General features: G+C 44.2%; 1 protein-coding gene across 4 annotated transcripts in view; it reads left to right on the top strand.

The window, feature by feature from the left end:
- LOC116942295 (glycine receptor subunit alpha-2-like) overlaps positions 1-23,560 on the top strand; it is a 34,487-nt gene extending 10,927 nt beyond the window's left edge. For 3 of the 4 annotated variants that reach the window (XM_076067117.1, XM_076067115.1, XM_076067114.1), the window contains 8 exons: positions 3,602-3,669; positions 7,085-7,308; positions 8,401-8,483; positions 8,850-8,987; positions 9,506-9,720; positions 10,696-10,848; positions 18,561-18,683; positions 23,165-23,560. In XM_076067117.1, the coding sequence (XP_075923232.1) occupies positions 3,667-3,669; positions 7,085-7,308; positions 8,401-8,483; positions 8,850-8,987; positions 9,506-9,720; positions 10,696-10,848; positions 18,561-18,683; positions 23,165-23,368 (1,143 nt within the window). In that variant the 5' untranslated portion in view covers positions 3,602-3,666 and the 3' untranslated portion in view covers positions 23,369-23,560. Of the gene's footprint in view, positions 1-3,601; positions 3,670-7,084; positions 7,309-8,400; positions 8,484-8,849; positions 8,988-9,505; positions 9,721-10,695; positions 10,849-18,560; positions 18,770-23,164 lie in introns of all 4 variants that reach the window. The other variant, XM_032954015.2, reaches the window with a different exon arrangement.
- The last annotated feature ends 1,833 nt before the right edge of the window (positions 23,561-25,393 follow it).

Below are 25,393 nucleotides of genomic sequence, written 5' to 3'. Positions count from 1 at the left end.
AGTGGTACTGATGATAGGCTCTCAGGTGTCTTCTGTTTCTGGCACTGCAACTCTGTGACACTGAACTCAGATCTATTCTCAGGCATTTATAGTCACTGACACTTACACTGTACTGACATATTCCCAGGAATTTTCAGTCACTGGTGCACTATACTGAGATCTATTCTTAGGCATTTATAGGCACTGACACTGTTACACTGTACTGAGAGCTATTTTCTCAGTGACTTCAGTCACTGGGACTGTTCTGATAAATACTAAACACTGCATCACGAAGCAAACGATAGGCTAGACGTATCACCAAGTAAACGCGAAGATAGACACTATTACTAAGTAAATGCTAGACTAAACACTGTATCACTAAATACACGTGAGGCTAAGCACCGTATCACCATCGATGTGATCACTAAACTATAACACTTTATTTTCCTCTCAAACTCTGGGCTACGGCACTGCAATAAACACAGGATGGCGTTCACTGTATATGAAGACATGGTAGCACTCGGTGGTTGAAAGAAGTGTGAGCACTCGTCTGTAGCCAAGGCGAATCTGGGTAGAGGCCCAACAGCCAGGTCTGACCACAAGGCACAAAGAATGTGCAGTTTTTAGCAGTCCAAGTCAGCAGCAGTCTCTAAAGGTTTACCCACAGCTAAAACGTTGTCATAGTTTCTCCAGGCAGGTCTCCTGGCTTCTCCCAACAAGTGTCCAGGTTCGTTCCCAGGTATTAATCTATTCTATTTTACTTCGGATTTATATAGCGCCCTTTCCGAACACACCAGCCTCCTCCTCTCGCTCCGTATGGCCTCTCCTACTACTACGATGGCGTCCCCCTCTCTTAACATTGCAGATACCTCATGGCCTCTTCCAGAAGATGATGTCTTCTTGCCATTGGGAGACTTCATAAAAGGAATCTACATCTGGGAGGCGATGGCTCATCCACCTGTAGTTCTGGACATTGGGGCCATGGTATGCATGGACTGCATGGGCAGGGCACCACACTGAATGGTGCGTCGGATTCATAGTTACAAATTAATGTTTAGATTCACGTGCATCAAATCATGTGTGAGAATTTATGATTTGCAAATTATACGCAAATCCATAATAGAGGATTGTTTTAGGCTCATGGTTTCAACAAACGAAACAGACCAAGACAAACCAAACAGACATACACAAGACAACGCATAATTATAACCGAAACAGTACAGCCCAAGAAGTCAAAAAGGCATTCATGTGGAGATATGAAATAGGTCATTTATTTAACGTATTACAAAACTAATATTACGTAAAATAATAAAATAAAATGAGACTAAAATTCTCACGACGTTTCGGCCACAACACAAGTAGCCTTCTTCAGGTGAAAGAACAGAACTGTCGGGACGACAGAGCTTGAATGAACGCTGTTAAGATTCGTAGCGTCTTTTAAGCTCGGTGAGAGGCGTGGAGAGCCTTGACAAAGGAGTTTACCTATCAAAGCAGGAGAATTTAGCATTGAAATAGCTGAGGGATTAGCTTGTGACAGAAATAGCTCTGTTAAAGTCAAAGTTTACATATCAACAGAGGCATTTAGTATATGGACGCTAAAGGCCTCCAACTACCAACTATCATAAAGTAAACCGATGTGAAAAACTAAATCTATATTACATCAATATAATAAATGTACTTAATATATTCTTCAATAAGCTGAGCTATTAATCACAAAGCAACTGGGTATACACTACACGATATAATGAATACCATATAGTAAACCAATAAAAATATATATAAGCTCCCTCAATGTTATCAATAAACTTTATATACTCTCCAATCAGCTGAGCCACCAACAATAAGTCGTTATATATCAATGCCATATGGCAAAATATGGTGGTTTTTTCCCTTCCCCTCAACGCCAGCACCACAAACAGCGACGTTCAGGCTGACGAATCAATCCATGCTCGGAACGGAGGAGAGGGGAGAGGGAAACAACTACAATGCGCTGTTATACTCAATGTTATAAACCATACCATTAACCGTGGTGTGAGAGGTATTAAGAGGCAATGCCAGCGAAATAGCTGCGGTCTGACGGTCACCGTAAAATACAATTAATTAAGAACCGAAATGGTTTGAAACATCTTTCCAATGGTTACTAAACCAGAATCCATCTTCTCGGTTGAAATTGTCTCTGTGCTTGTATATGTGGATGGCCTCATGAACGAATCTCTCATGGTAGCCAGTTGGCTTGCAAAGAACCTCCGTCTTGGAAAAGTCAATGTCATGTGAATCCACTGAATTATAACAGTGATCTGCCATGGCAGAAAAAATTCGTCCTACCGTGTTTCAAGTCTGCTTTATGTTCGCGGATGCGGTCCGAGATATGTCGTTTGGTTTCTCCAATGTAGTTGCTACCACAGAGGCACTTTAGTTTGTAAACGCCTGGGTACTGTATGTCTGGAACAGCATCTTTTACAGATGGAACCAGATCACGGATTTTATGTACTGTGTTGAATCGGACCTGGATCTTGTGTTCATTCAGGATTTTTGGAGATCTTTTTAGTGACACCTGCAATGTAGGGTAAGGTGATGGTTTTGAGTGGCTCCTCAAGAGGATCCTTCTTCATGACTGGAGTGATGGCTTTGCGGATTGTGTAGTCGGAGTAACCATTAGCCCTGAGAGCCTGGTGTACGTGCTTGAGTTCACTGGCAATGTGTTCCTGGTCGGAAATGCATTGGGCTCTGTGGTATAGAGTCTTGATGAGAGAGTTCCTCTGGGATGGATGGTGGTGGGAATCCGGTTTCAAGTAAGCATCTGTATGGGTAGCTTTTCTGTAGACAGAATGGCTCATTGAACCATCAGGTCTCCTTTTAATCAAGACACCCACAGCTAAAACGTTGTCATAGTTTCTCCAGGCAGGTCTCCTGGCTTCTCCCAACAAGTGTCCAGGTTCGTTCCTAGGCATGAATCTATTCTATTTTATTTCGGATTTATATAGCGCCCTTTCCGAACACACCAGCCTCCTCCTCTCGCTCCGTATGGCCTCTCCTACTACTACGATGGCGTCCCCCTCTCCTAACATAGCAGACACCTCATGACCTCTTCCAGAAGATGATGTCTTCTTGCCATTGGGACACTTCATCAAAGGAATCTACATCTGGGAGGCGATGGCTCATCCACCTGTAGTTCTGGACATTGGGGCGATGGTATGCAGGGACTGCATGGGCAGGGCACCACACCGAATGGTGCGTCGGATTCATAGTTACAAATTAATGTTTAGATTCACGTGCATCAAATCACGTGTGAGAATTTATGATTTGCAAATTATACGCAAATCCATAATAGAGGATTGTTTTAGGCTCATGGTTTCAACAAACGAAACAGACCAAGACAAACCAAACAGACATACACAAGACAACGCATAATTATAACCGAAACAGTACAGCCCAAGAAGTCAAAAAGGCATTTGTGTGGAGATATGAAATAGGTCATTTATTTAACGTATTACACAACTAATATTACGTGTATATGTCATCGTTTGAATTGGGTACGCTGATTTCAATTGCATCAAAATGCAATGCTGGGTTTCGTGGAGGAAAGTTGACCCATGACAGTAATTGTTTTTTTGATTTCCAGGACCTACAGTAAACGTCAATTGCAGCGTTTACATCAAGAGCTTTGGATCGATTGAAGAAACCACCATGGTATTGACACGTTCACATGATTTGAGTGCCATTATTAATCAAATACATTAATTTGGCCAAGTTCCAATTGTTAATGTAGAAGTTAATTTGAATAATAGGCTTTCACGACCAATGTTAAGATGCATATTTATTTGTATTCAATATGCTGGTTTGCTGACAAAAAAAACAAGTCAATTGGCACATTTGCCCGCTGGATAACTTGATTTATTTGGCTTTGTTGGGTGGCGGAGGTTATAGTTAAAAAAAAACATAACAATCCAACTCAAAAGAGAAGCCAATTGTGAATCAATCAATATAGACGCAAGAGCGCTGTTTCTGCTGCCAAAACAGAAAACGTAATGAGAACAAAGCCAGTTGAGGTCTAAATACTCATAAATGGGCATTGCAAATTGGCTGAGGGCATGGCTCAGCCCACTTACGAGCGCTCGGATTGTCCGAAATTTGGCGCCCGCGTGCAAAACTTAAACATACCGTTAGTCAAAATTTCATGTTAGTCGAAACCATGGGGTCCTATGGGAGGTGAAAAGTCAACCGAAAAAACGTTAACTGAGGGACTACTGTATTCCCAGTTACGTGACGTGCCTAATATTTTATCCACCCACATTTAGAAACATGCATTTAGAGTATTTGGCTGCAATAAATGTCCACATGATAAGCCACTTCGTTGAGCCATCATTTGTGGCCAGGTCGCTTGTGAAAAGGAGCTCCATAGCTCAGTGGGCCTTAGCTGGTAAAAAAATTAAATAGTACAAAAAATTGTAATATTGACCTCCGCCATCCGACCGCTTTGAGTCACCCACCGCTTGAGCCACACACTCCTCTCCCTCTTGCCATGCGTGTCTCATTCATGTTCCCATGCGATGCATACAGCTGAGCCCTGGGGCCTCAGTAACGAATGGTATGCCCAATTCTATGAAATGCACAGGCAATTGTCCCACTTTCAATCCTCTATGGGATGTATGCAAGCGAGTAGCGTACACTTCCACGGGAACTCACGGGCAGTCAGTACAGCTTTGTGTGCCATTATGTCCACACAGATGCTATCACAAATATAACGCATACTATTTTAGAGGTGCTAACTACTCACTGTTCGGTAACCTACATTGCCACTAGGTATCAAAGGGGCAGTGCAGCGTTACCTCTGTGTGAATAACGGTTGGGGCCAGACGAGGTGAAGTGGATCGTAGCCACCGTTTGGTAAGAACCAATCAGACAGTTCCACATGTGAATGTGGGATTGGTTAGACCTGGCCACAAACGGGTATAAGAAGGGTGAGCGCGCAGCGCACGGGGAGTTCTCTCCCCACACGAAGACCGGGCTGAAGATAGCCAGGACCCTGGACCCAGCCTTCCAGCCCTTCTGAGGGCTAAGGCTCGGCATATCCAGTGGTCAAGACCCGCCTAGCCAGCAGTGGGTCAGATAGCCTCCCCTAGGTCCAAGCCGGAGGACTCTAGGATAGCGGTAGACTCGAGAGTAAGTCCCGCCAAGACAGGAGGCTGTGCCTCCTTAGGTTAGGAAGAGACCTGTGTGTAGGTCCCGCTAAGTCCAGAGGCTGTACCTCCTTAGGGTATCGGGTGAGGGGACCGTATACCCCTTTGTGTGTTAGGGACTGTGTAAGAGAAGAATTACAATAAACAGAGTGTGCCTCATAAGAAGTTTATTCGTCATTATAGACACTACACTGTCATAAGTACACACGCGTGCACAATTACACACAGATATGCACTGTCACAAATCGAAAAATATCCCCCATATAATCTTTTAACATTGTCAATGAGTACCTATTATGGCCGACAGAATACGATATATACACACACAAAACACACTCGAACATTTACATGCATGCACTCTAACACACTCGCATATGTAACATCGCATTTATATTACTTCAAATAATAAGACGTGCTGTCAAATACAACTTGCCTCAGCCACATCATGGCGTTCATGTCGTACAGGGGCTTGATGCAACCATAGTAGCTATTTGCATCAGGATTGTTTTCCTGGCAACTGATTGGCTGGTGTAGCGAGAGTGATGACATAACCTCTAGCAACCACTGATGGCATGTCCATAATTGCAAAACGGCTGCGACATGGCATATATTAGCATGGTTGGCTACGTACAGTTGGCAATGCACCGTGCGAAAGAAGTTCAATATACATATACTCCGCATTTTGCACTACGCGATTTCTGAGCGTAGGCAAATCACTGCCTGGTAGAAATTTACGCAGTTTTTTTCTGTACTCAGGCCCCTGGGCTCTACGCATTCTTTCGCCGGCAGCAGCTCACAGGGAACGCGTCGCTCGCTGCGCAACCCAAGCGGGAGCTAGCGCGCACACGCGAGGGCGCCTGGGCCCGTGAGCCTGGCCGAGCGGCGGCTTCTTCCGCAGGCTGCCCAGGTCACTGCAACGGATGTTAGGTGTGCGTTTGGACTGGTCACAGTTGTGGGTTCAAAACGACGGGGCCTGCCAGCGATATAAATACAACACTGTCAATGTTTCTGGCCAACAGATCACTTTATCGTACAAATGAGACTACAGTATCCTGGTTTCCTGCGTTCTCACCTGGTTAAAACGAACACACTTAAAGGGCCCCCAAACACTGGAGGCAGTCGTGAAGTTAGGGTCTAGGTGTGCATGTGCCTCATGCCCCCACAGAGTATGAGCATGATTTAGCATTCAACTCATCTGACGCGGTTGGATGAGTTCTCATCAAGAGAACGTGATGACTGCCACTGGAAGTTAATCAGGCTATGTTTATGCACCGATTGGAAATTTATATTGTGTGTATGTTGAACTTCTTTCGCACCGTACATAGCGAAATGTGATAATACATTCAAAAACTAAATTAAAGTGTGGCTTTTTGCAGCCAATGTTATGATTCATAATTGATTTTTGGGTTAGGTTACGTAATGATCTGACCAAATTTGTGTTAAGATCCTCTGCCACCAAATTAAATGTTCACATCTACAAGCATGAACACATTAATTATAATTGTTGCAGCTCAATGATAAGTTACAGAACAATTCTTACAACTAAATTCTGCAATTAGATACGACATTTTACTTGAGACTACGTCACGTATTAACAGCACAAGATCGAGGAAGTCATCATCAACATCCATTCATTCTGACTTCCTGGATTAACGTAATCTCAAAAAAGCATCGTATCTATTTACTACATTTTTGAGAATTGTTCTTCAACTTACCTATGAGCTGAAACAATAATAACTGGTACATTAACGCTTATAAACGCGACAATTTAATTTGTTTTGCTGCGTCGGGTGGTGAAGGGCCTTAATGGCGCAAATTTGGACAGATAATTACGTAGCCTAACCCAAACATCTATTATGAATCATTAATAAAACATCGCAGTTTGGATTTGACGATGAATGACAATTAGATGCCTTTTCCACCAGGACTACCAGGTGACAATCTTCCTGCGGCAGAAGTGGATCGACCCTCGGCTGACTTACAGCCACTACCCTGAGCCCTACTTGGACCTCGACCAGTCCAACATTCAGTACATCTGGAGGCCTGATCTCTTCTTTGACAATGAGAAGAGTGCCTATTTTCACGAGGTCACAACTGACAACAAGATGTTGAGGATATTCAAAAATGGCTTGGTGCTTTTTACTGTGAGGTTGGTTACAGCTGATCAATCAACATTCATTACAAACCTCAGAATGGAATAATGTGCATAAGGTCAGCTTTGACCTGAGTGGAAAGGACATATGGAAATGAGAGTCAAGCATGGCTATTCAGCCTAAGCAGTTATAAACTTGAGCAACGTTCGAATTAACGTATGTGTAATAATCCTTTGTAATTTAAATGTAAACAAAGCATAATTGAGGCTCAATACGTTTTTTCAAGTAATGTGTCCACTTGCGTAACTCTACTCAATCAAGGAGCCACCTCCAAAAGTTATCTCTCGCCTAAGGCCCGACTGGACGTAACTTTATCAACATAACCTGCGTTGAAGGCAATGCGTTCAAGCCTTTCGTACAATTTAGGGCCATACAGCAACATGTCAAAATCACCACGATTGGGCTTGGACTGACTATAGCTTCACGGGAAAGCCCTCCATCCACGCCCAGACCTCTATTCTATAGCCTCCCATCCTGAGCCTCCACCATCTCATTGTATCCCTTTTCCTGAACCCCACTTTCCATTTTGCACATTCTATTCTTTTCCCTGTCTCCTCACCCCTCTGTTAGTTATACCTCCTTTCCAGATCTTTCTTAAAACACCCCACTTGTGCCTCCCCACTCTCCTCATGCCTGGGCCAGGTCAATTTCAGGCCAGTACACATTATGTAATGTGTGTGTGTTTTATGTATGGGTATCACACATGAAGGTATGCACATGTGTAGGGAGCGGTAGTGTAGTGGTTCGCGCGCTTCTCTAAGAACCCTGCGACCAAAATCCAATTCACCAGTGAAGACTATCTGAACCGGTCCTGGGCCTCCCCTAGGTCGACTCATATTAGTACCTGTACGGCGTGTAAACATCGTCACTGGGGAGATAAAGGCGGCCGCGTGTGGTGATGGCCACCCACCCCATAGTGTATCATTCCAGCCTTCATAGATGCTCGCTAACAGCACTTGCCCCAGCAGTCTGTTAAGGCTATACGGGGATCTTTGTCTTTATTTGTGTATACACATCTATTGTTCTAGGTTGTAAATTGGTGCATTGATAAATGCTGCCCTTTAATGATGCATGTTTTGTTCGTGCAGGCTGACATTGACACTTTCCTGTCCCATGGATCTGCGCAACTTCCCCATGGACACACAGATGTGCTACATGTTCCTGGAGAGCTGTACGTAACATTAGCTTACCATCAACACATCTCTAAAGCACCAAAAAATTACCCCATTGCGTATTCGGGCATTATTCAATAGCTTGTTCCTTAACAAATGGAAACACGTGATTCGTTATACACTGTAATTTAGTAAGAATTTAGTAAGAAAGCTTTAGGATTGAGATGATTGTTTGGAGAATCAGTTGTTGCTTTTGATCGGTCATCTGTGCATTTACGTTAGAATGTTCAACCCTTAGAACTTTGTTGTTATCCTTCCCCGATTAGCACGGTTGGCTACGTACCGTGCAAAATAAGGTCAACATACAGCACATCAATTTGGGTTTGCGCTATCAGAAATGTTTTCTCTCTCCATTGTGTGCACAGTTGGTTACACCATGGCGGACCTGAGTTTCCACTGGGATGAAGAGGAGCCCGTTATCATCTCCAAGGAACTTGTCCTACCACAGTTTGTGCTGAGTAGCAAGATCGACACCGACTCCTGCGACAAGCTGTACAGCAGTGGTACAGGCAATTTGTCTCCACCCGTGTGTGGTGCTGCATTCCCACGGGTGTAACTTTACACTGTACTGTACGGGTACTCGTAAATGTGTCTCAAATTCGGTGAAAGCCCCCCGCTGCCTGCCTCCCCCCTTCCTTCTAAATTATAACAGAACATTGGCTGTCAATAAAAGTGGGACTGGGCAGGACACGTCACTGATAAGGGATGATGGGCAGTCGACAGCGTGGTAGCCAACCAAAGAAGGGAGGGAAATGTGTCCACCGCTGTAATCGAGTGATGAAATTAGCTTGTGTGTACAGAATTTGGATGCATCGTGAGGCCATGAGGATTGGCAACAGCTTGTGGAGGCCTTCATCCAGCATCCAAAGATGATGCTGATCGTTGATACAAACCGTGTTTTGTTATATTTCTCTAGGATGATTCAAGTCATGTATAAATTCGTTATTGGTGTAGTTTAAATATGCTATGCCACAGCCGTTAAACACATACTGCGCTCACTAATCTCTCTCCTTTGCGACAGGTCACTTTTCATGCATTTCAGCAAGATTCGTTTTGCATCGTGAGATGGGATTCTACCTGATCCAGCTCTATGTGCCCAGTGCGCTCATCGTCATAATTTCCTGGGTCTCCTTCTGGATAAACATGGAGGCAGCCCCAGCCCGTGTGGCGCTGGGGATCACCACGGTCCTCACCATGACCACACAGAGCACGGGGGCAAGAGCGTCACTGCCTAAGGTCACCAGAGAGATCCTCACTGTGGCACAAACCTCACCACACCCCACAACAGCGACGGTCCCACGGATCTAACTTTGACCATCAAGCGTCATCCTCGCAGCAACGGCTTTTGGCTGGCCATCGAACAAAGATGGTTACCGCATCGCGCGCTTTCAGATGCGCTTCTATGGCCGTCTGGAATGCTCTTCCTTCCGATATTAGGAAGTCACTAGAGCTAAGCACTTTTAAATATCTATATTGAAAGCACATTTCTTAATAACTAATTTGTGTTTAGTTTTTTGTCCTTCCCCCGCACCTCCAATTAGCATGGTTGACTACATACAGTGCGAAAGAAGTTCAACATACATGTGTAATGACAGGGTGACACCTGCTGGCCTGGAAGGGGAATCCCAAGTATGGGCACGGTTAAGTAACAACTAATCAGAGAAGGAGGTATAAGGTGGGGCTAGCCGAGATACTCCGAGAACCGGCTCGAAGGTTCCACGAGAGGGCGTGGCCAGAGACGGGACTTAGCCATGCCTGGGGGATATAAGGGGGAGCGGACCCGGGGCTCGGGGCTCGCGTGTGGGGTCTTGGGTCCTGGCTGCGTCGCTGCTTGCCGACATCTCTCTCCGTCGTCCGGCCACGTGGAAGATCTCCTGCGTGGTTGCCATCGCCGTCATCGGCACGCCGCCAGCCAACGGTGTAGCCGAGTGAGGGCGATGGGACCACGCCGAGTGATCGCCTGTGTGTAGCCAGTAGAGACGTTCATATCTAGTGTTGTACTCAGTGTGAGGAAGAATAAGTGTTGGCCTGTGTTGTGACCAGTGTGGGTAATAAAGAATAAGTACCCTCGACACAGCGTGTCACGGAAGTCGCTCATCACACATGTATAACTGGTACAATTTTATGTCATAATGGTAAGGTGTATCCGTGTTTTATCTCTTAATGATAAGAACATGTGCACTCATTACTTTTGTGCCACTGCTGCTGCAGGTCTCCTACATCAAAGCGGTGGATATTTGGATGGCAACGTGCTTGCTGTTCGTCTTCGCCTCGCTGCTGGAGTACGCCGCAGTGAACGTGACATCCAGGCAGAGCCAGGGGTTCATGAAGAAGAACATAAAGAGGAGCATGCCCATTGACCCGGTGAGTTTCTCCATGCGACTCTCGTGTACAATTGCGTTGCACTTCCTTCAACTGTATCAATCGCCTGTCTAAATCACACCTGGGCAGAGCAATTGCAGTGGTGCACAAACTGAAGATAAACATTTGCCAGGTTCCCCATTAACACTGCAGGGCCAATAAAGCCAATAAAAGGAAATAGCCCATGTCATTAACCATCATTATCAGTTGTTTGCCCCTGGCCAGAGTTAAGCGGTCACCACAAGATGCCGCCAGGCGACTCTATCCTGAGCACATGCACAGCAGTGCCAAGACCGTGGGTGTTTCACATAAACCTCAGTGGCGCACGTCCACATCAAAATGTGTCTGGCCCGAGGTCGGCTCTAGTGCCGCGGTGGGCTGTTGATGGTGGTGTGATCGGCCGATGTGTCCAAAGAGGTGAAGTCTACTTACCCTGACAATTGTAGTCTCTGCCGGAAATTCTGTTCAATGACTGACCTCGGCATGGTGATGTGCTTGCTGAAGTGGATGCAGAATATCTGTCATGGACACCACTGGTCAAATGCGTTGTTTTCTGCGCAGAGAGCCTGTAATTGACCACGTATCTGAGCCATACAGTAGCGTACAGGGAGGATGTATGCGTTGTAGACAGGGGCAGAGCCAGGATTTCAAGCCGGGGTGACATTCAACAAATTTTAATTTCAAGAATGATTAGAGAGTCAGGTTCTTGAACTAGACGCCATCGGTTGGCGACACACTCTGACAATGCAGTTGCCCGGAGTCCGCCAGACCGAGTGTCGTACACTTATACGCAGAATGTCACCCCTGTCACCCCCCCTGACTCCGCCCCTGGTTGTAGAGGTAGATCTTTGTTGCCATTGTAATGCTGATGCGCCAGATGTATCTGTCGAGTTGTTCCATTCATTCGTGCACAATTCAGATTCATCTTTTCATTTCTGCCTCACTGCTTCCAGTACGCTGCAGGTTTCAGCCGAGGTAGAGGAATGTTATTTACGACATTGACATCGATGCCTGCTATTTTCACTTTCTTCAGGTCATGTCGTTGTTTTGTGGTTTTCGCCCAGTTTATTCACAGGCAAAATAAAGATAGATATTATAACTTAATGGATGTAATATGAGCAGATATTAATTTCACACTAGATATTTTCCAGAATGCTACTAGGCTGACTTGGAGTAGGATTATTGGGTGCAAGGCACTAGCATTAGAGTACAAGAAACGGGTATTTATAATTTCCACTTCTACCACCTTCTCCATTGTCCATTGTAATGCTGAAGTTGCATATCTATACAATATATAGAAAACCTACATATGGCTTAGTGTCCACATTACTTGTGGCTTCCTTCTGGAGGAATTGACATGAGAGCAGGAAGGCGGAGATGGGGGGGGGGGGGTCATAGTAGAGTCAGGAGTGGGGGAGGGTGGAAATTATCAGGTCATTCAATTGGAAAGACGAGCCCATTAAAGAGAGTCACTAATGCAATAGCGCAATAGCGTGAACAATCGAGCCATTAGGGATGTGGTCGAGGCGAGTGAAAGAATGGCTCAGGGAGGGAGATAAACAGGAGAGGCACTTGGGCCATTGGGGAGTTGAGCTGGTAGTAGAGTTAAACTAAAAATAGTAACTATTTTTTTACCAGGTAAGGCCCACTGAGCTATATAGCTCTTTTTCAGAAGCAACCTAGCCAAAACTGATAGCTAAACGAAGTGGCTTATCATTTGGAAATTTATAGCAGCCAAATAGTCTAAACGCATGTAACTCCAAATATACAACAGGCATCAGGGTCGGGATCGAGATCGAACCCACGACCTGTATACCAGGTGAGGAAGTTAACATCTCACTACCGGGGCACCCCAGTTAGCGAGTAAGGGCGAGGCACGGCGTGAGGAGCAAGTTGCATGGGTAGCATTAGAGACAGCGGCGGTGCAGGAGCGGGGAGAATGTACAGAGCAAAAAGAGGAAAACTCACACGAGACAGCAGAGGCGAGACCAAGGCATAGGCTATACTAGTTTCTTTCACACCAAATTCTTCACATCATAGATGCATCATGCAACCCCACATTTGGATAGATGCCTCTTATTGATTTCCAGGTACAGATTTGTGAACCGGTTGTGATATACACGCATGTGAAAATAGAGCATAACTTCTATTCTAGATTTGAAGCTTTCGTGACTGCAAGGATTCATACTCTTTGGTTTTATTCGGTAAAGTCACGTAGATAAAATAAAACAAAATAAAAGAAAGAAAATAATTAAATCACGACGTTTCGGAAGCAACACAAGCTTCCATCTTCAGGTGGAATAGTCACAGCAAAAGATCTGTGTAGAGTACACAGCTCTGAGACGATTGGGTTTGTATGTAGGTTAGAGGGGGGGGGGAGGAGACAGAAAGGGGGCGTGGGTGGGTGGGAGGGCTGAGTCAAGAGTGTAAGGTTGTGGTGGACTGCCAACACATGCGGAGGTTAAGGGAGGGGGAGGGAGGAGTCAGAAAGGGGGCGTGAGTGGGTGTGAGGGCTGAGTCAAAAGTGGAAGGCTGTGGTGGACTACCAACAACTGTGGAGGTTAAGGGGGGGGAGGAGTCAGAAAGGGGGGTGGGTGGGTGTGAGGGCTGAGTCAAAAGTGGAAGGCAGTGGTGGACTGCCAACACATGCGGAGGTTAAGGGGGGGAGGGAGGAGTCAAAAAGGGGGCGTGGGTGGGTGTGAGGACTGAGTCAAGTCGCCTTATTGTTAAGCAGCCGGGGGTTCGAGTGGAAGGCTGTGGTGGACTGCCACTACATGTGGAGGAAGCATCTAAAGTTTGGTATACCACCACTGAGAATTGCTGTACAATTAAAAGGCAGCTAACGTTTGACTTGATTTAAAACATCTTTCCATTGGTTGCTCAATTTGAAACCATCCTCTCAGTTGAAGTTGTGTCTGTGTTTGTATATCTGGATGGCCTCGTGGACAAATCTCTGATAATAATCGGTAGGTTTTGGAGAGTACCTTGGTATCGGAGAAAACAATATCATGATCACCCACAGCGTTGTAACAGTGATCAGCCACGGCAGAAGAATTCGTTCTGCCGTGTTTCAAATCTGATTTGTGCTCACGAATTCGGTCAGAGATATGTTGCTTCGTCTCCCGGATATAGCAGTCACCGCAGGTACAACTCAATTTGTAAACACCGGTGTACTGTAAGTCAGGAACAACATCCTTTACGGATGGGATCAGATCATGGAATTTGTGTACTGTGTTGAACCGGACCTGGATCTTGTGTTTGTTTAGGATTTTGGAAATCTTTTTAGTAACGCCTGCTATGTATGGTAACGTGATGATTTTGATCAGAGTTTCAAGTGGTTGTTTCTGTATGGTGGGAGAAACAGCTTGGCGGATGGTGCGGTCAGAGTAACCATTCATCTTGAGGCCCAGATGTATATGTTTTAATTCACTGGACAGGTGGTGTTTGTCAGAGATGCAATGAGCCCTATGGTATAGCGTTTTGATGAGATAATTCTTCTGAGTCGGGTGGTGGTGGGAATCAGGTTTCAAGTAGGAGTCTGTGTGGGTGGGCTTCCTGTAAACAGAATGTCCTAAAGAGCCATCAGGCCTTCTCTCAAACAGGACATCCAAGAATGGTAGCTTGCCATCCTTCTCCACTTCCATGGTGAATTTGATGGAAGGGTGTCTGGAATTGATGTGGTCTAGGAAAAGGTTCAAAGCTGGGAGGCCATGTGGCCAAATGACGAACATGTCATCCACATATCTCTTCCACAGGGAAGGGCTGAGGGTGGATGTCTGGATGGCATCTAATTCAAATTTCTCCATGAAAACATTGGCTATCACTGGTGATAAGGGGGGACCCATAGGGGTACCCTCCTTTTGTTTGTAGAAGGTGCCATTCCAAATAAAGTAGGTGCTGGTGAGGCAGTGCTTAACCAACGCCGGTGCTGTTGAACCTGCGGTGACTGCTATATCTGGGAGACGAAGCGACATATCTCTGACCGAATTCGCGAGCACAAATTAGATTTGAAACACGGCAGAACGAATTATTCTGCCGTGGCTGATCACTGTTACAACGCTGTGGGTGATCATGATATTGTTTTCTCCGACACCAAGGTACTCTCCAAACCTACCAGTTATTATCAGAGATTTGTCCACGAGGCCATCCAGATAGACAAACACAGACACAACTTCAACCGAGAGGATGTTTTCAAATTGAGCAACCATTGGAAAGATGTTTTAAATCAAGTCAAACGTTAACTGCCTTTTAATTGTACAGCAATTCTCAGTGGTGGTATACCAAACTTTAGATGTTTCCTCCGCATGTGGTGGCAGTCCACCACAGCCTTCCACTCGAACCCCCGGCTGCTTAACAATAAGGCGACTTGACTCAGCCCTCATACCCAACCACGCTCCCTTTCTGACTCCTCCCTCCCCACCCTTAACCTCCGCATGTGTTGGCAGTCCACCACTGCCTTCCACTTTTGTCTCAGCCCTCCCACCCACCCACCCACCCCCCTTTCTGACTTCCCCCCCCCTTATCCTCCACATGTGTTGGCAGTCCACCACTGCCTTCCACTTTTGTCTCAGCCCTCCCACCCACCCACCCAACCCCTTTCTGACTCCTCCCCCCCCCCCTTAACCTCCGCAGTTATTGGTAGTCCACCACAGCCTTCCACTCTTGACTCAGCCCTCCCAGCTACCCACGCCCCCTTCCTGTCTCCTCCCCCCCCCTAACCTACATATAAACCCGATCATCTCAGAGCTGTGTACTCTACACAGATCTTTTGCTGTGACTATTCCACCTGAAGACGGAAGCTTGTGTTGCCTCCGAAACGTCGTGATTTAATTATTTTCTTTCTTTTATTTTGTTTTATTTTATCTATGTGACTTTACCGAATAAAACCAAAGAGTACATAACCTCTATGTTTGAAATGAGGGACTCCAGATAGACGGCAACATTTGTTTTGAATATCTGTAAAACGTAACAAGATGTATCACAATGAGCAGGGCTGCATCAAGTCTCCATTGATCTACCTGGCAACTTTGCACGCAGTGTACTCTTACTCACATACCTGGATCAACATTTTACAATGAACCCATTTACATTATTTTACTGATAAGTAGGTTTACATGTGTACTGAGTGACTTCCGAGACATGACTTGTAGAGGGCTCCTTGTTTAATTCTCACACTTTACAGGCAGAGTCACTGAGTAACATATACACTGGGCTAGGTAGAGCTGACCCACTCATACAGCCACATTGCCGGCGTCTCACTATATAGCTGGCTGACTATAAAGCGACGACGACGATGGGGACCATACAGCTATCTTCATCATTGTCCGGCTATACGGCTGAACAACGATGAAGAGATGGCGGCGAAGACAGTGACGGGAGCCAGGACCCGAACCCCCACGTTAGCCCCGCACCTCCGGTTACCTCCCTCTTATATACTCCTCAGCGTGGCCAAGCCCCGCCTCTGGCCACACCCCCTTCTAGAATTCTCATGCAGGTTCCTGGAGCTTCCCGGCTGATCCCCGCCTCTGACCCTTGGGTTATATAGTGCACCCATACCCATAGTTATCCTTCGTGGTCAACAGATGGCACCCAGTCACTACACATGTATCCACTCCCTTTCACGAGAATGTTAAATTATAACACACAAATATAACATTCACCTTTATTAACATTTCCCTTTAAATCACACTACATGCACTATATTTGTAAACACTGTACAACTCCCCTTAGTACATTAATTCCCTTCCAAATACCATTACCGATTAGCACGGTTGGTTACATACGGTGCGAGAGAAATTGAACATGCATAACATTTAATCTTTGTTTAACTACTCTAAAATGTACTCAATACATTCACCCTCTGAATAGCATTATAAAAAAGTGTTATCTCGGTACTTTGGGCATGGTTACAGAAGTTTCCAGCATAGGTTAACTCAGTAATGACATACAGCAACATATTAAATGCAATAGTTGCAACCAGTACAGAATACATGTTACCAATGCAAATATGTTTTAATTATCTCACCTATCTGGGATAATCTGAAACAAATTTAGGTCCCTTACCTGTAAAACATAACTATGTATATCACGCAGCATGAGTCCTGTGGCTGGGGTGAATACAGTACAAGGTTACAACTCAAGAGCCACACCAGCCACCTACTCGCTGGGATCCAAATTGACCACCCATGGTACTTACACATGTCATTAAAAACATACTATGCAGGATTCCCTCGTTATTCGCTCGAGATACGTTATGGGAATTGCGTGTAAATAGCACATTTCGTGGATGATATTGGCCTATCGCGTGTGCGCAATATCTGCAGATGCTTCTAAAGTTTGAGAAGTTAGCAATCTACTCATTGGTTTTTTCGGTAAAGTCACGTATGTAGAAATACAATAAAATAATATTTTAAAAAAACAATCACGACGTTTCGATCACAAAGCAAGCGATCTTCATCAGGTGTCAAGAACAAATCACGGAGGTAAATAAAACAAAAAGATGAGAGACGAGAATTCAACAAACCTGAAAAAACATGTGAAGCACATCCAGTCAGGCCAACAACACAGTTAGACACTTCCTGGCGGACCACGAATTTCAGAAGAGAGTTAAATTTCGTGTTCAACCTTTGGATTGCACATACCAGCATAGATAGAATGAAAAATATGAGGTGCACGGTCAGTAGAAATACATATACAAGTCCACCAAGAGGTAAGGAGGGAGGAAAGACGGACAGGGAGGCAGAGAGAGGGGGGGGGGGGGGGGGGCGGAGGGATGAACAAAAGCTTAAATAGGAAATATGGTTGGAGGGGGGAGGGGCCAGAGCAAGAGCGGCAGCTCAAACACCCACATCTTACACATACAAAACGGCAGCTCAAAAAAGGACCACCTCTTGTAAATACAAAACGGCAGCTCAAAAAATGACCACCTCTTGTAAATACAAAACGGCAGCTCAAAAAAGGGCACATCTTACACATAATTACAACGGTAACTTCCCCGTAGAAGTGTGATAATAAAGTATTAAAGCTTTCGTGACTGCATAAAATTACTCATTGTTTTTTTTGGTAAAGTCACGTATGTAGAAATACAATAAAATTATATTTTAAAAAAACAATCACGACGTTTCGATCACAACGCAAGCGATCTTCATCAGGTGTCAAGAACAAATCACGGAGGTAAATACAACAAAAAGATGAGAGACGAGAATTCAACATTTTTCATTCTATCGTATTTTTCATTTTATCTATGCTGGTATGTGCAATCCAAAGGTTGAACACGAAATTTAACACTCTTCTGAAATTCGTGGTCCGCCAGGAAGTGTCTAACTGTGTTGTTGGCCTGACTGGATGTGCTTCACATGTTTTTTCAGGCTTACGAAATTACTAAACATTGCAGTCGACATGCTGTTCTTCTGCTGCCTAGATTGTTTTTAAATGCCACAATCTCAGCTCTTTCGAGCTGGTGGCCACCACAAGCTTGTGCACAATAAACGCCATAACCTTACATCGTGTCATCTCGGCGTGCAATCATGCAGGGGTTCCTGTTAAGTTTTGCCGTTGAAGACCTTTTACATGTATACTGCATTGTCGACATGCTATTGCAATGGTAGACTCACAATGGATTTAACACATTCGAATATAAAATGGCTTATTCCCACGAACAATGTTTTGAATAGATGCTCGTCTGCCTGTGCTCTCTCCACCCGCCATCCCTCCAGGAAATAGAGGCCAGTACGCGTAAAAAGTTCATTGCCCGTGCTCAGCAAATAGATACATTTTCTCGTCTCTTCTTCCCACTCTCCTTCTTGGTCTTCAATATCCTTTACTGGGTCACCTTCAAGGTGATGCTGAAGAAATGACTCCAAGAGCCGCCACGATCCACGTTCCCATTGTCGCAGCAGAAGCGGCGGCGGAGGCATCAGCCAAAGTGAATGCTTGTAAACATTGAATGCATGACAATTTTGTTTGTTTGATATCAGATGAAAACAAATGTTTTCATTAAAACTACAGTAGCGTGTCGCATATCCGACTATCAATTGATCAATTAATCGCCACATTCCGTGCTGCATCCGGCATCGTTCAACTATATTTTAAGAAATATTCTCACATCCGACCTTTTCTCATAGCCGCCTGTGCCTCAGTCTCCGGTAGGGCTGAACGATTTGGGGAAAATATCTAATTGCGATTTTTCTGACAGATATTGCGATTTGATTTGCGATTAATCTTTTTAAAGTCAAGCTTCAGTTCAATATTCACTGTGTACTAGATTTAAAACATGTGATGGAGCATTACCACATGTTACCATCAAAATATGAACTGCTCTAGACATTATAATGCAAGGATGAGAAATTAATAGATATTAATTGCTTCCAACATGTATTTATTAAAATATTTAATTGAAATAGAATAATCAAACATAGAACAATTGTTAAGTTAAGTAAATAAAGTTATAATAATACAAATTAAAACAATTCCAATAATAGGACTTTTCAAATGGCAAAAAATCGCAGCCTTTGCGATTTGCTAATCTAATTGTTTCAAATTGCGATTTCGATTTGAAATCGATTAATCGTTCAGCCCTAGTCCCCAGTGAGTCGGATACGTGGCGTTGTACTGTTTGAACTTCAGAAGAACTGTATGTACTTTACATATTCGCTGGGTCATGCTTTATTATTACCAGGCTCATGTGCGCGACATTTTATGGCATGTTTTAAACATTGATGTTTCAAACATTGCAACAAATGTCATGCCATAGGATGTTTTATACAACCACAAAGCATTGCAGTTTTTCGTTAGAATGCACGTGGTATGTATCTGGGCAATTGTGTTGTCCCAGTAATATTTTCCACAGCATAGTTTAACTTCACGTAGAATTAAATAATAGCATAAGAGGGAGGTAAAAGCCAAAGGCGCAGCCCTGTGGTTTCTTGCTGAAGCCACTTCTAGCAGAAGGGCCTTCGCGACAGCGAGCAGGAGGGTAATTGAACGATCCTTCCAGGCTGGCCAGATGTTTTGAAAGACATTGGAGTACCCATAGTTTTCCCCACCACGGACGCGACCTGCCGGTCAACTGCGGCATTACACATTTATATTGCTGGGTGGACAGGATTGGGGGAATTTTAAGAAACTTGCCCCACTGTTTTGATTGCCACACCGGGAGATTGAATCAAACGAGGCGACCTCTGTTGTGCATGTCCAGTGTGCTGACCATTAACACCATGGCAGAAAATGAAAGCATATATGCTGTAGCTCAAATTCATTTTGGACACATCTGCTGCTATTTGTACAAAGGTGAAAAAAATATTTACGTATTTAACTACTCCAACTTGCTCAACCTCGCTGACGCATTCAAAGCCTTATATTGTTTTTTACGAAGTGTCTTTTCATGGGCAGCTCGGAATTGTGTCATTGAAACTTTGTTATGTTCGTGATGTAGTGTGCTGTGCCTTGGTTTAATTTGCACGTTGCTGCATGAAAAGACCTTTACAGAAGTCTGTGTAACGGTTTTTACGTATGGAAATAGGACATCTCAATTCTTACGACCACAAGCAGGGACCCGCCATAGTATACACATACATGAATCTGCCACTGCGACGGTTGGGGTACAGCAATCTTTTTTTTGCGACAGTGGGGAATTTTCAGACTGATGATGACGACAAATCTCCCTGCAGTTTAGACATTCTCAATTGTTATGTGTTGCCATTGGGTCGTTTTACATGTGGAGAATAGACATTGTAAATGAGTTTTAGACGAATCCAAAGAGTACCAAGGGATTTCAGGTGTATTTTGTATTGCCAGGTGAGAACTCCAAGAGACCGGCAGAGTCTTATTTGCAAAAGTGACCCATATCTCCAAAATAACAAAAGCGAAAAAAATTAAATTAAGTTCAGCAATGGGCAATATAGAAATCACAACAAAAACAACTGTGATTTGAAGTCTTGATTTGAAGCTTTCGTGACTGCAGGAATCCATACTCTTTGGTTCTTTCGATAAAGTCACGTAGTTAGAAATAAAATAAAATAAATCACAACGTTTCGATCGCAACACAAGCGGTCGTCATCAGGCAAAGGAGTCAGCCTCTAAAGGCAAACTGTTTATAAAGATTTGGGGATGGGCGTAGCCCAAGTGTATCAACAGCACCTGGAGCAAAAAAAAATATTGCAAAGCTGTTTCTCCAACCATGGAGAAACAACCCCCTAAGAAGCCGATCAAAACCATCACGTTACCATACATAGCAGGTGTTACCAAAAATATTTCCAAAATCTTAAACAAACACAAGATCCAGGTCCGATTCAATACAGTACACAAAATCCGTGATCTAATCCCATCTGTGAAGGATGTCATTCCTGACATGCAATACCCTGGAGTCTAGAAACTGAGTTTGCGGTAGCAGTTACATTGGGGAAACGAAACGACATGTCTCGGACCGTGTCCGCGAACACAAGGCAGATCTGAAACACGGCAGAACCAAAACCTCTGCCGTGGCTGAACATTGTTATAACGCTGTGGGCTCGCATGATATTGTTTTTTTCCGAGACCAAGGTACGCTGCAAACCTTCAAAGGTTTGTTCATGAAGCCATCTAGATACATAAACATAACTTCAACCGAGAAGATCTATAAAAATGGAGCAATTATTGGAAGGATGTTATTAACCAGGTAAAACCTTAACTGTTTATGGTTGTTTCATCATATCTGCCGGGTACTTGTCTATTTTTCCTAGTTAATTTCCCTTCGCATCCCCAGCCTTCCCAGCCTCCCACTTCCAGCCCCGCCCACTTCCCCCCCCCCCCCCCCCAGCTTCACGTCCTCTCTCCCCTTAGCGCTCACGCAGCGCCGACCCCCCATCCCCCTAGCCCACACCCCCCCCCTCTCTCTCCCCCCTTGCTCCTCCCCCCCCCCTTTCTTACCTATATAACCTCTTGCCACGGCAGCTCTCTCGCCCACTGCATTGGCATTGTTGCTGCATTGGCATTGTTGCTGCATTGGCATTGTTACTGCATTGGCATTGTTGTTGCATTGGCACTCGTGCACTGCCCATGCTCCTGGTGCTGTTGATTCACTTGGGCTACGCCCATCCCCAAACCTTTATAAAGTTTGCCTTTAGAGGCTGACTCCTTTGCCTGATGACGACCGCTTGTGTTGCGATCAAAACGTCGTGATTTGTTTTATTTTATTTCTAACTACGTGACTTTACCGAAAGAACCAAAGAGTGTTTGAAGCTTTCGTGACTGCAGGAATTACTCTTTGGTTCTTTCGGTAAAGTCACGTAGAAAGAAAGTAAATTAAGTAATAGAATACGACGTTTCGATTGCAACACAAGCAGTCGTCATCAGGTAGAACTAAAGTTGAGAGAGAGACAAAACACAGAGACACAGAGAGAGAGAAAACAAACTTAAAACCTTCCCTTAGAGGTGGTTCAAACTTGATTCGGAGCTTTCGTGACTGCAGGAATTCCTCTTTGGTTCTTTCGGTAGAGTCACGTAGAAAGAAAATAAATGAGATAAGAGCATACGACGTTTCGATTGCAATACAAGCAATCATAATCAGGTACAAATGAAAGAGAAAACAAACCTAGTAAACTTAGAAATATAATGCAATATAACACAGAGAGTCGGCTAACATAACAGTCACCACCCTACCTGGTTGATTACGTTCTTCCAAAGATTGCTACATTTGAGAGAGACAAAACACAGACACGGAGACACATAGACAGACACATAAGCAGAGAGAGCTAACGCAAAATTTTGCTAAGTTTGTTTGATTAAGTGTGTTTTCTCTGTGTGTGTCCTCGTGTTGTAGTATTTCCTGCAGTCACGAAAGCTCCAAATCTCTTCGTGACATGCTAATTTCTCTACCTCCTCCTCTCTCTCTGCTTCCCTCTCTCTATTTAAGGCGTCGACACAGAGGCGTTGTTTCTCTGTGTCTCTGTGTTATCTCTCTGCTTATGTGTCTGTCTATGTGTCTCCGTGTCTGTGTTTTGTCTTTCTCAATTTAGCAATCTTTGGAAGAACGTAATCAACCAGGTAGGGTGTTGACTGTTATGTTAGCCGACTCTCTGTGTTGTATTGCATTATATTTCTAAATTTACTAGGTTTGTTTTCTCTTTCATTTGTACCTGATGATGATTGCTTGTATTGCAATCGAAACGTCGTATGCTCTTATCTAATTTATTTTCTTTCTACGTGACTTTACCGAAAGAACCAAAGAGGAATTCCAGGTGTTTGGGCCACGAATAGAGAGCGAGTGAGACCCATGTGAGCTTTTTTTGCTTGGTACAGTGCACTTTAGTGCCGTGTAACACCAATTATGTCATTCCCATAGGGAGGCTTGCGGGGCAAGGAGGCTTGTGGCCAGGCAACGACAGCAGAAGAGAGGGCACACGCACACTTTGACACTACTCAAATAACCATGCACAGGACACGTCCCCTAATTAATTTTAATGATCAGACAGCTGTAGCCATAAAAAAACGAGTGTACTCTCTATCAGACAGAGTGATGTGTTGGGCAGGCACTGGGTGGGAGTAGTGTATATGCAGTCGTAATTTTTCATGGGTAAATACCATAAATCGTATTCAAGAAAGCGGGCATACGGAACATAAATAATAAACTGGTTAAAAGTGCCTACATACCCTGGACTACGACTCTACGTACAGAGCTTGTGGAATGACGTTTAAATGTACGCAATATACTGTAACTTTTTATTTCTTCAAAATAAACAACTGTTAAATAAAACATTACATTTGCCGATTTTCATTCTGCTTACTGCATGTCCCACACAGCAAATATCATAAACAAAATGAATACACTTTATGTGGTACACTTTTAAAAAATTACAAATCGACGTATTGGCGGTACACCGGTGCAGCATAACACACTAGTCCTCATAAAACAGTCTGAAATGTAAAAAAAAGTATCAGAAAATCTACTTCTCAGTCGTTAATTGACTGTGTCGCCAAGTTTCACACGATTCGAAGATTATTCAGTCTACTAAAACTTGCAAAAAAAAGGTCAACAATGACCGTTGATTTGGGTCCAGGTTATGCGATTTTTTGGGCCGACAAGGAGGGCGAGCGACTGGAGCAATAACAACAGCAGCAGCGGCTTTCGTGCGTTGGCTTACAAGCCTGAGGTAGGACTGCAGCATCATCATCTTCGTTGTCATCTTGCACCACCGATGGATAGGATAGCAAGTAGAGCGCTGTGATCGTTAGGGTTGGTTTAGGGTTATTGTAATGTCAACAATAAATGAGGTCAAACTACAAAACTCGTGAACAACCAAATTCTATTTAAGGACAACGTTTTCCAACATGAGGCAGAATTGTTCATGAAAGGTCAGTGCTCGTATTTCTCTCACCCGAACTTAACCCGAACGATTATTATTAGAGGTTTATTTTTGGGGTTAGATCACGTAAATATAAATGTGTCGTTAACCCTACCACCACCCGACACAGCCAATTAGTAATGTTGCCACGTAAACAAAACATGCCAATTACTTACTAGTTCAGCACACCGGTGTGTTGAGGAGTAAACCCACAACATTTACAATTCGAGTACGATGTTTCGCCAGTAATTACAACGAGCATCATTACTAACCTCACTAATTGGCTGTGTTGGGTGGTGGCAGATTTAACGACATTTATATTTACACGATCTAACCCAAAAAAAACCTCTTATGGATATTGGTCGCGAAAGCCTACATGTTAAACTGACTAACCCTAACCGTCCGACCAAGCTTAGGGCATGAGTCAAATCTGGCTAGGGCCAATCGTCATCAGGCTGGGTGCTATACAGCAACAGACTGAAGCTTTGTCTTCAGCTGCTCATGACAGTTGTCTTCTGACTATTTCGACATTATGAGAGCTGATTTTTTGCACCACACCGCAAAATTTTGTTGACTAGGGTTGCGAATCGCGGGAAAATAACTAAAATAAATACAAACTATTGTGATTTTAAAAAAAAAATATATACCGCGCACCGATGTACCGCCAATACGTTTAAATGTTAAACATATTTTGAGAATAACTAACGCAGCGGGCCTTGTGATGCATGTGTTGACAGAGTAGTGTAAAGAATCACCCTGTGAGCCGTTCTGCACAGCAGCTTGTGGACAGCTCGAATTTCTGTACCAGTCAACAGTGGGGCACAGGGTATTGTTGAGTGGTGACACCTCCACCACCACCATAAAACCCTCACCCTTGGCAAGAAGTGAGTAGGGGTGTGGAGAGTATGAGGGCAGTGGGAGGCTGGCTGGCACCACAGTCAGTGAAGTGCTTATGGATATCATGACACTGCTTTAAGTGGGTAAAGCATTCGCAATCACATTCGCTAATGAATAGAAGAACTTGATTAAGAAGCCTGCAGAGTGGGGGTCAATACAAATATGAGTAACTTAAGAGACGATGCACAAGTTAGTCAATTAAATGAAGATATCCGTCAGAGAGATTCAACTGAGAAACACATCTCAGTATTGGATAGAAACTGAGAGCAGAAAATTTGCATGTTAAAGACACCGTAAGAAACGTGGGCTTGAGCAGGACAAATAAGGGATGA

This window comes from Petromyzon marinus, chromosome 14, assembly GCF_048934315.1.
Source record: "Petromyzon marinus isolate PM22_M1 ecotype Great Lakes invasive population chromosome 14, UKy_Petmar_22M1.pri1.0, whole genome shotgun sequence".
In the NCBI taxonomy this organism is placed as follows: Eukaryota; Metazoa; Chordata; class Hyperoartia; order Petromyzontiformes; family Petromyzontidae; genus Petromyzon; species Petromyzon marinus.
The sequence above is the reverse complement of the archived record's forward strand: the minus strand, read 5'-3'. Positions and strand labels throughout refer to the sequence as shown.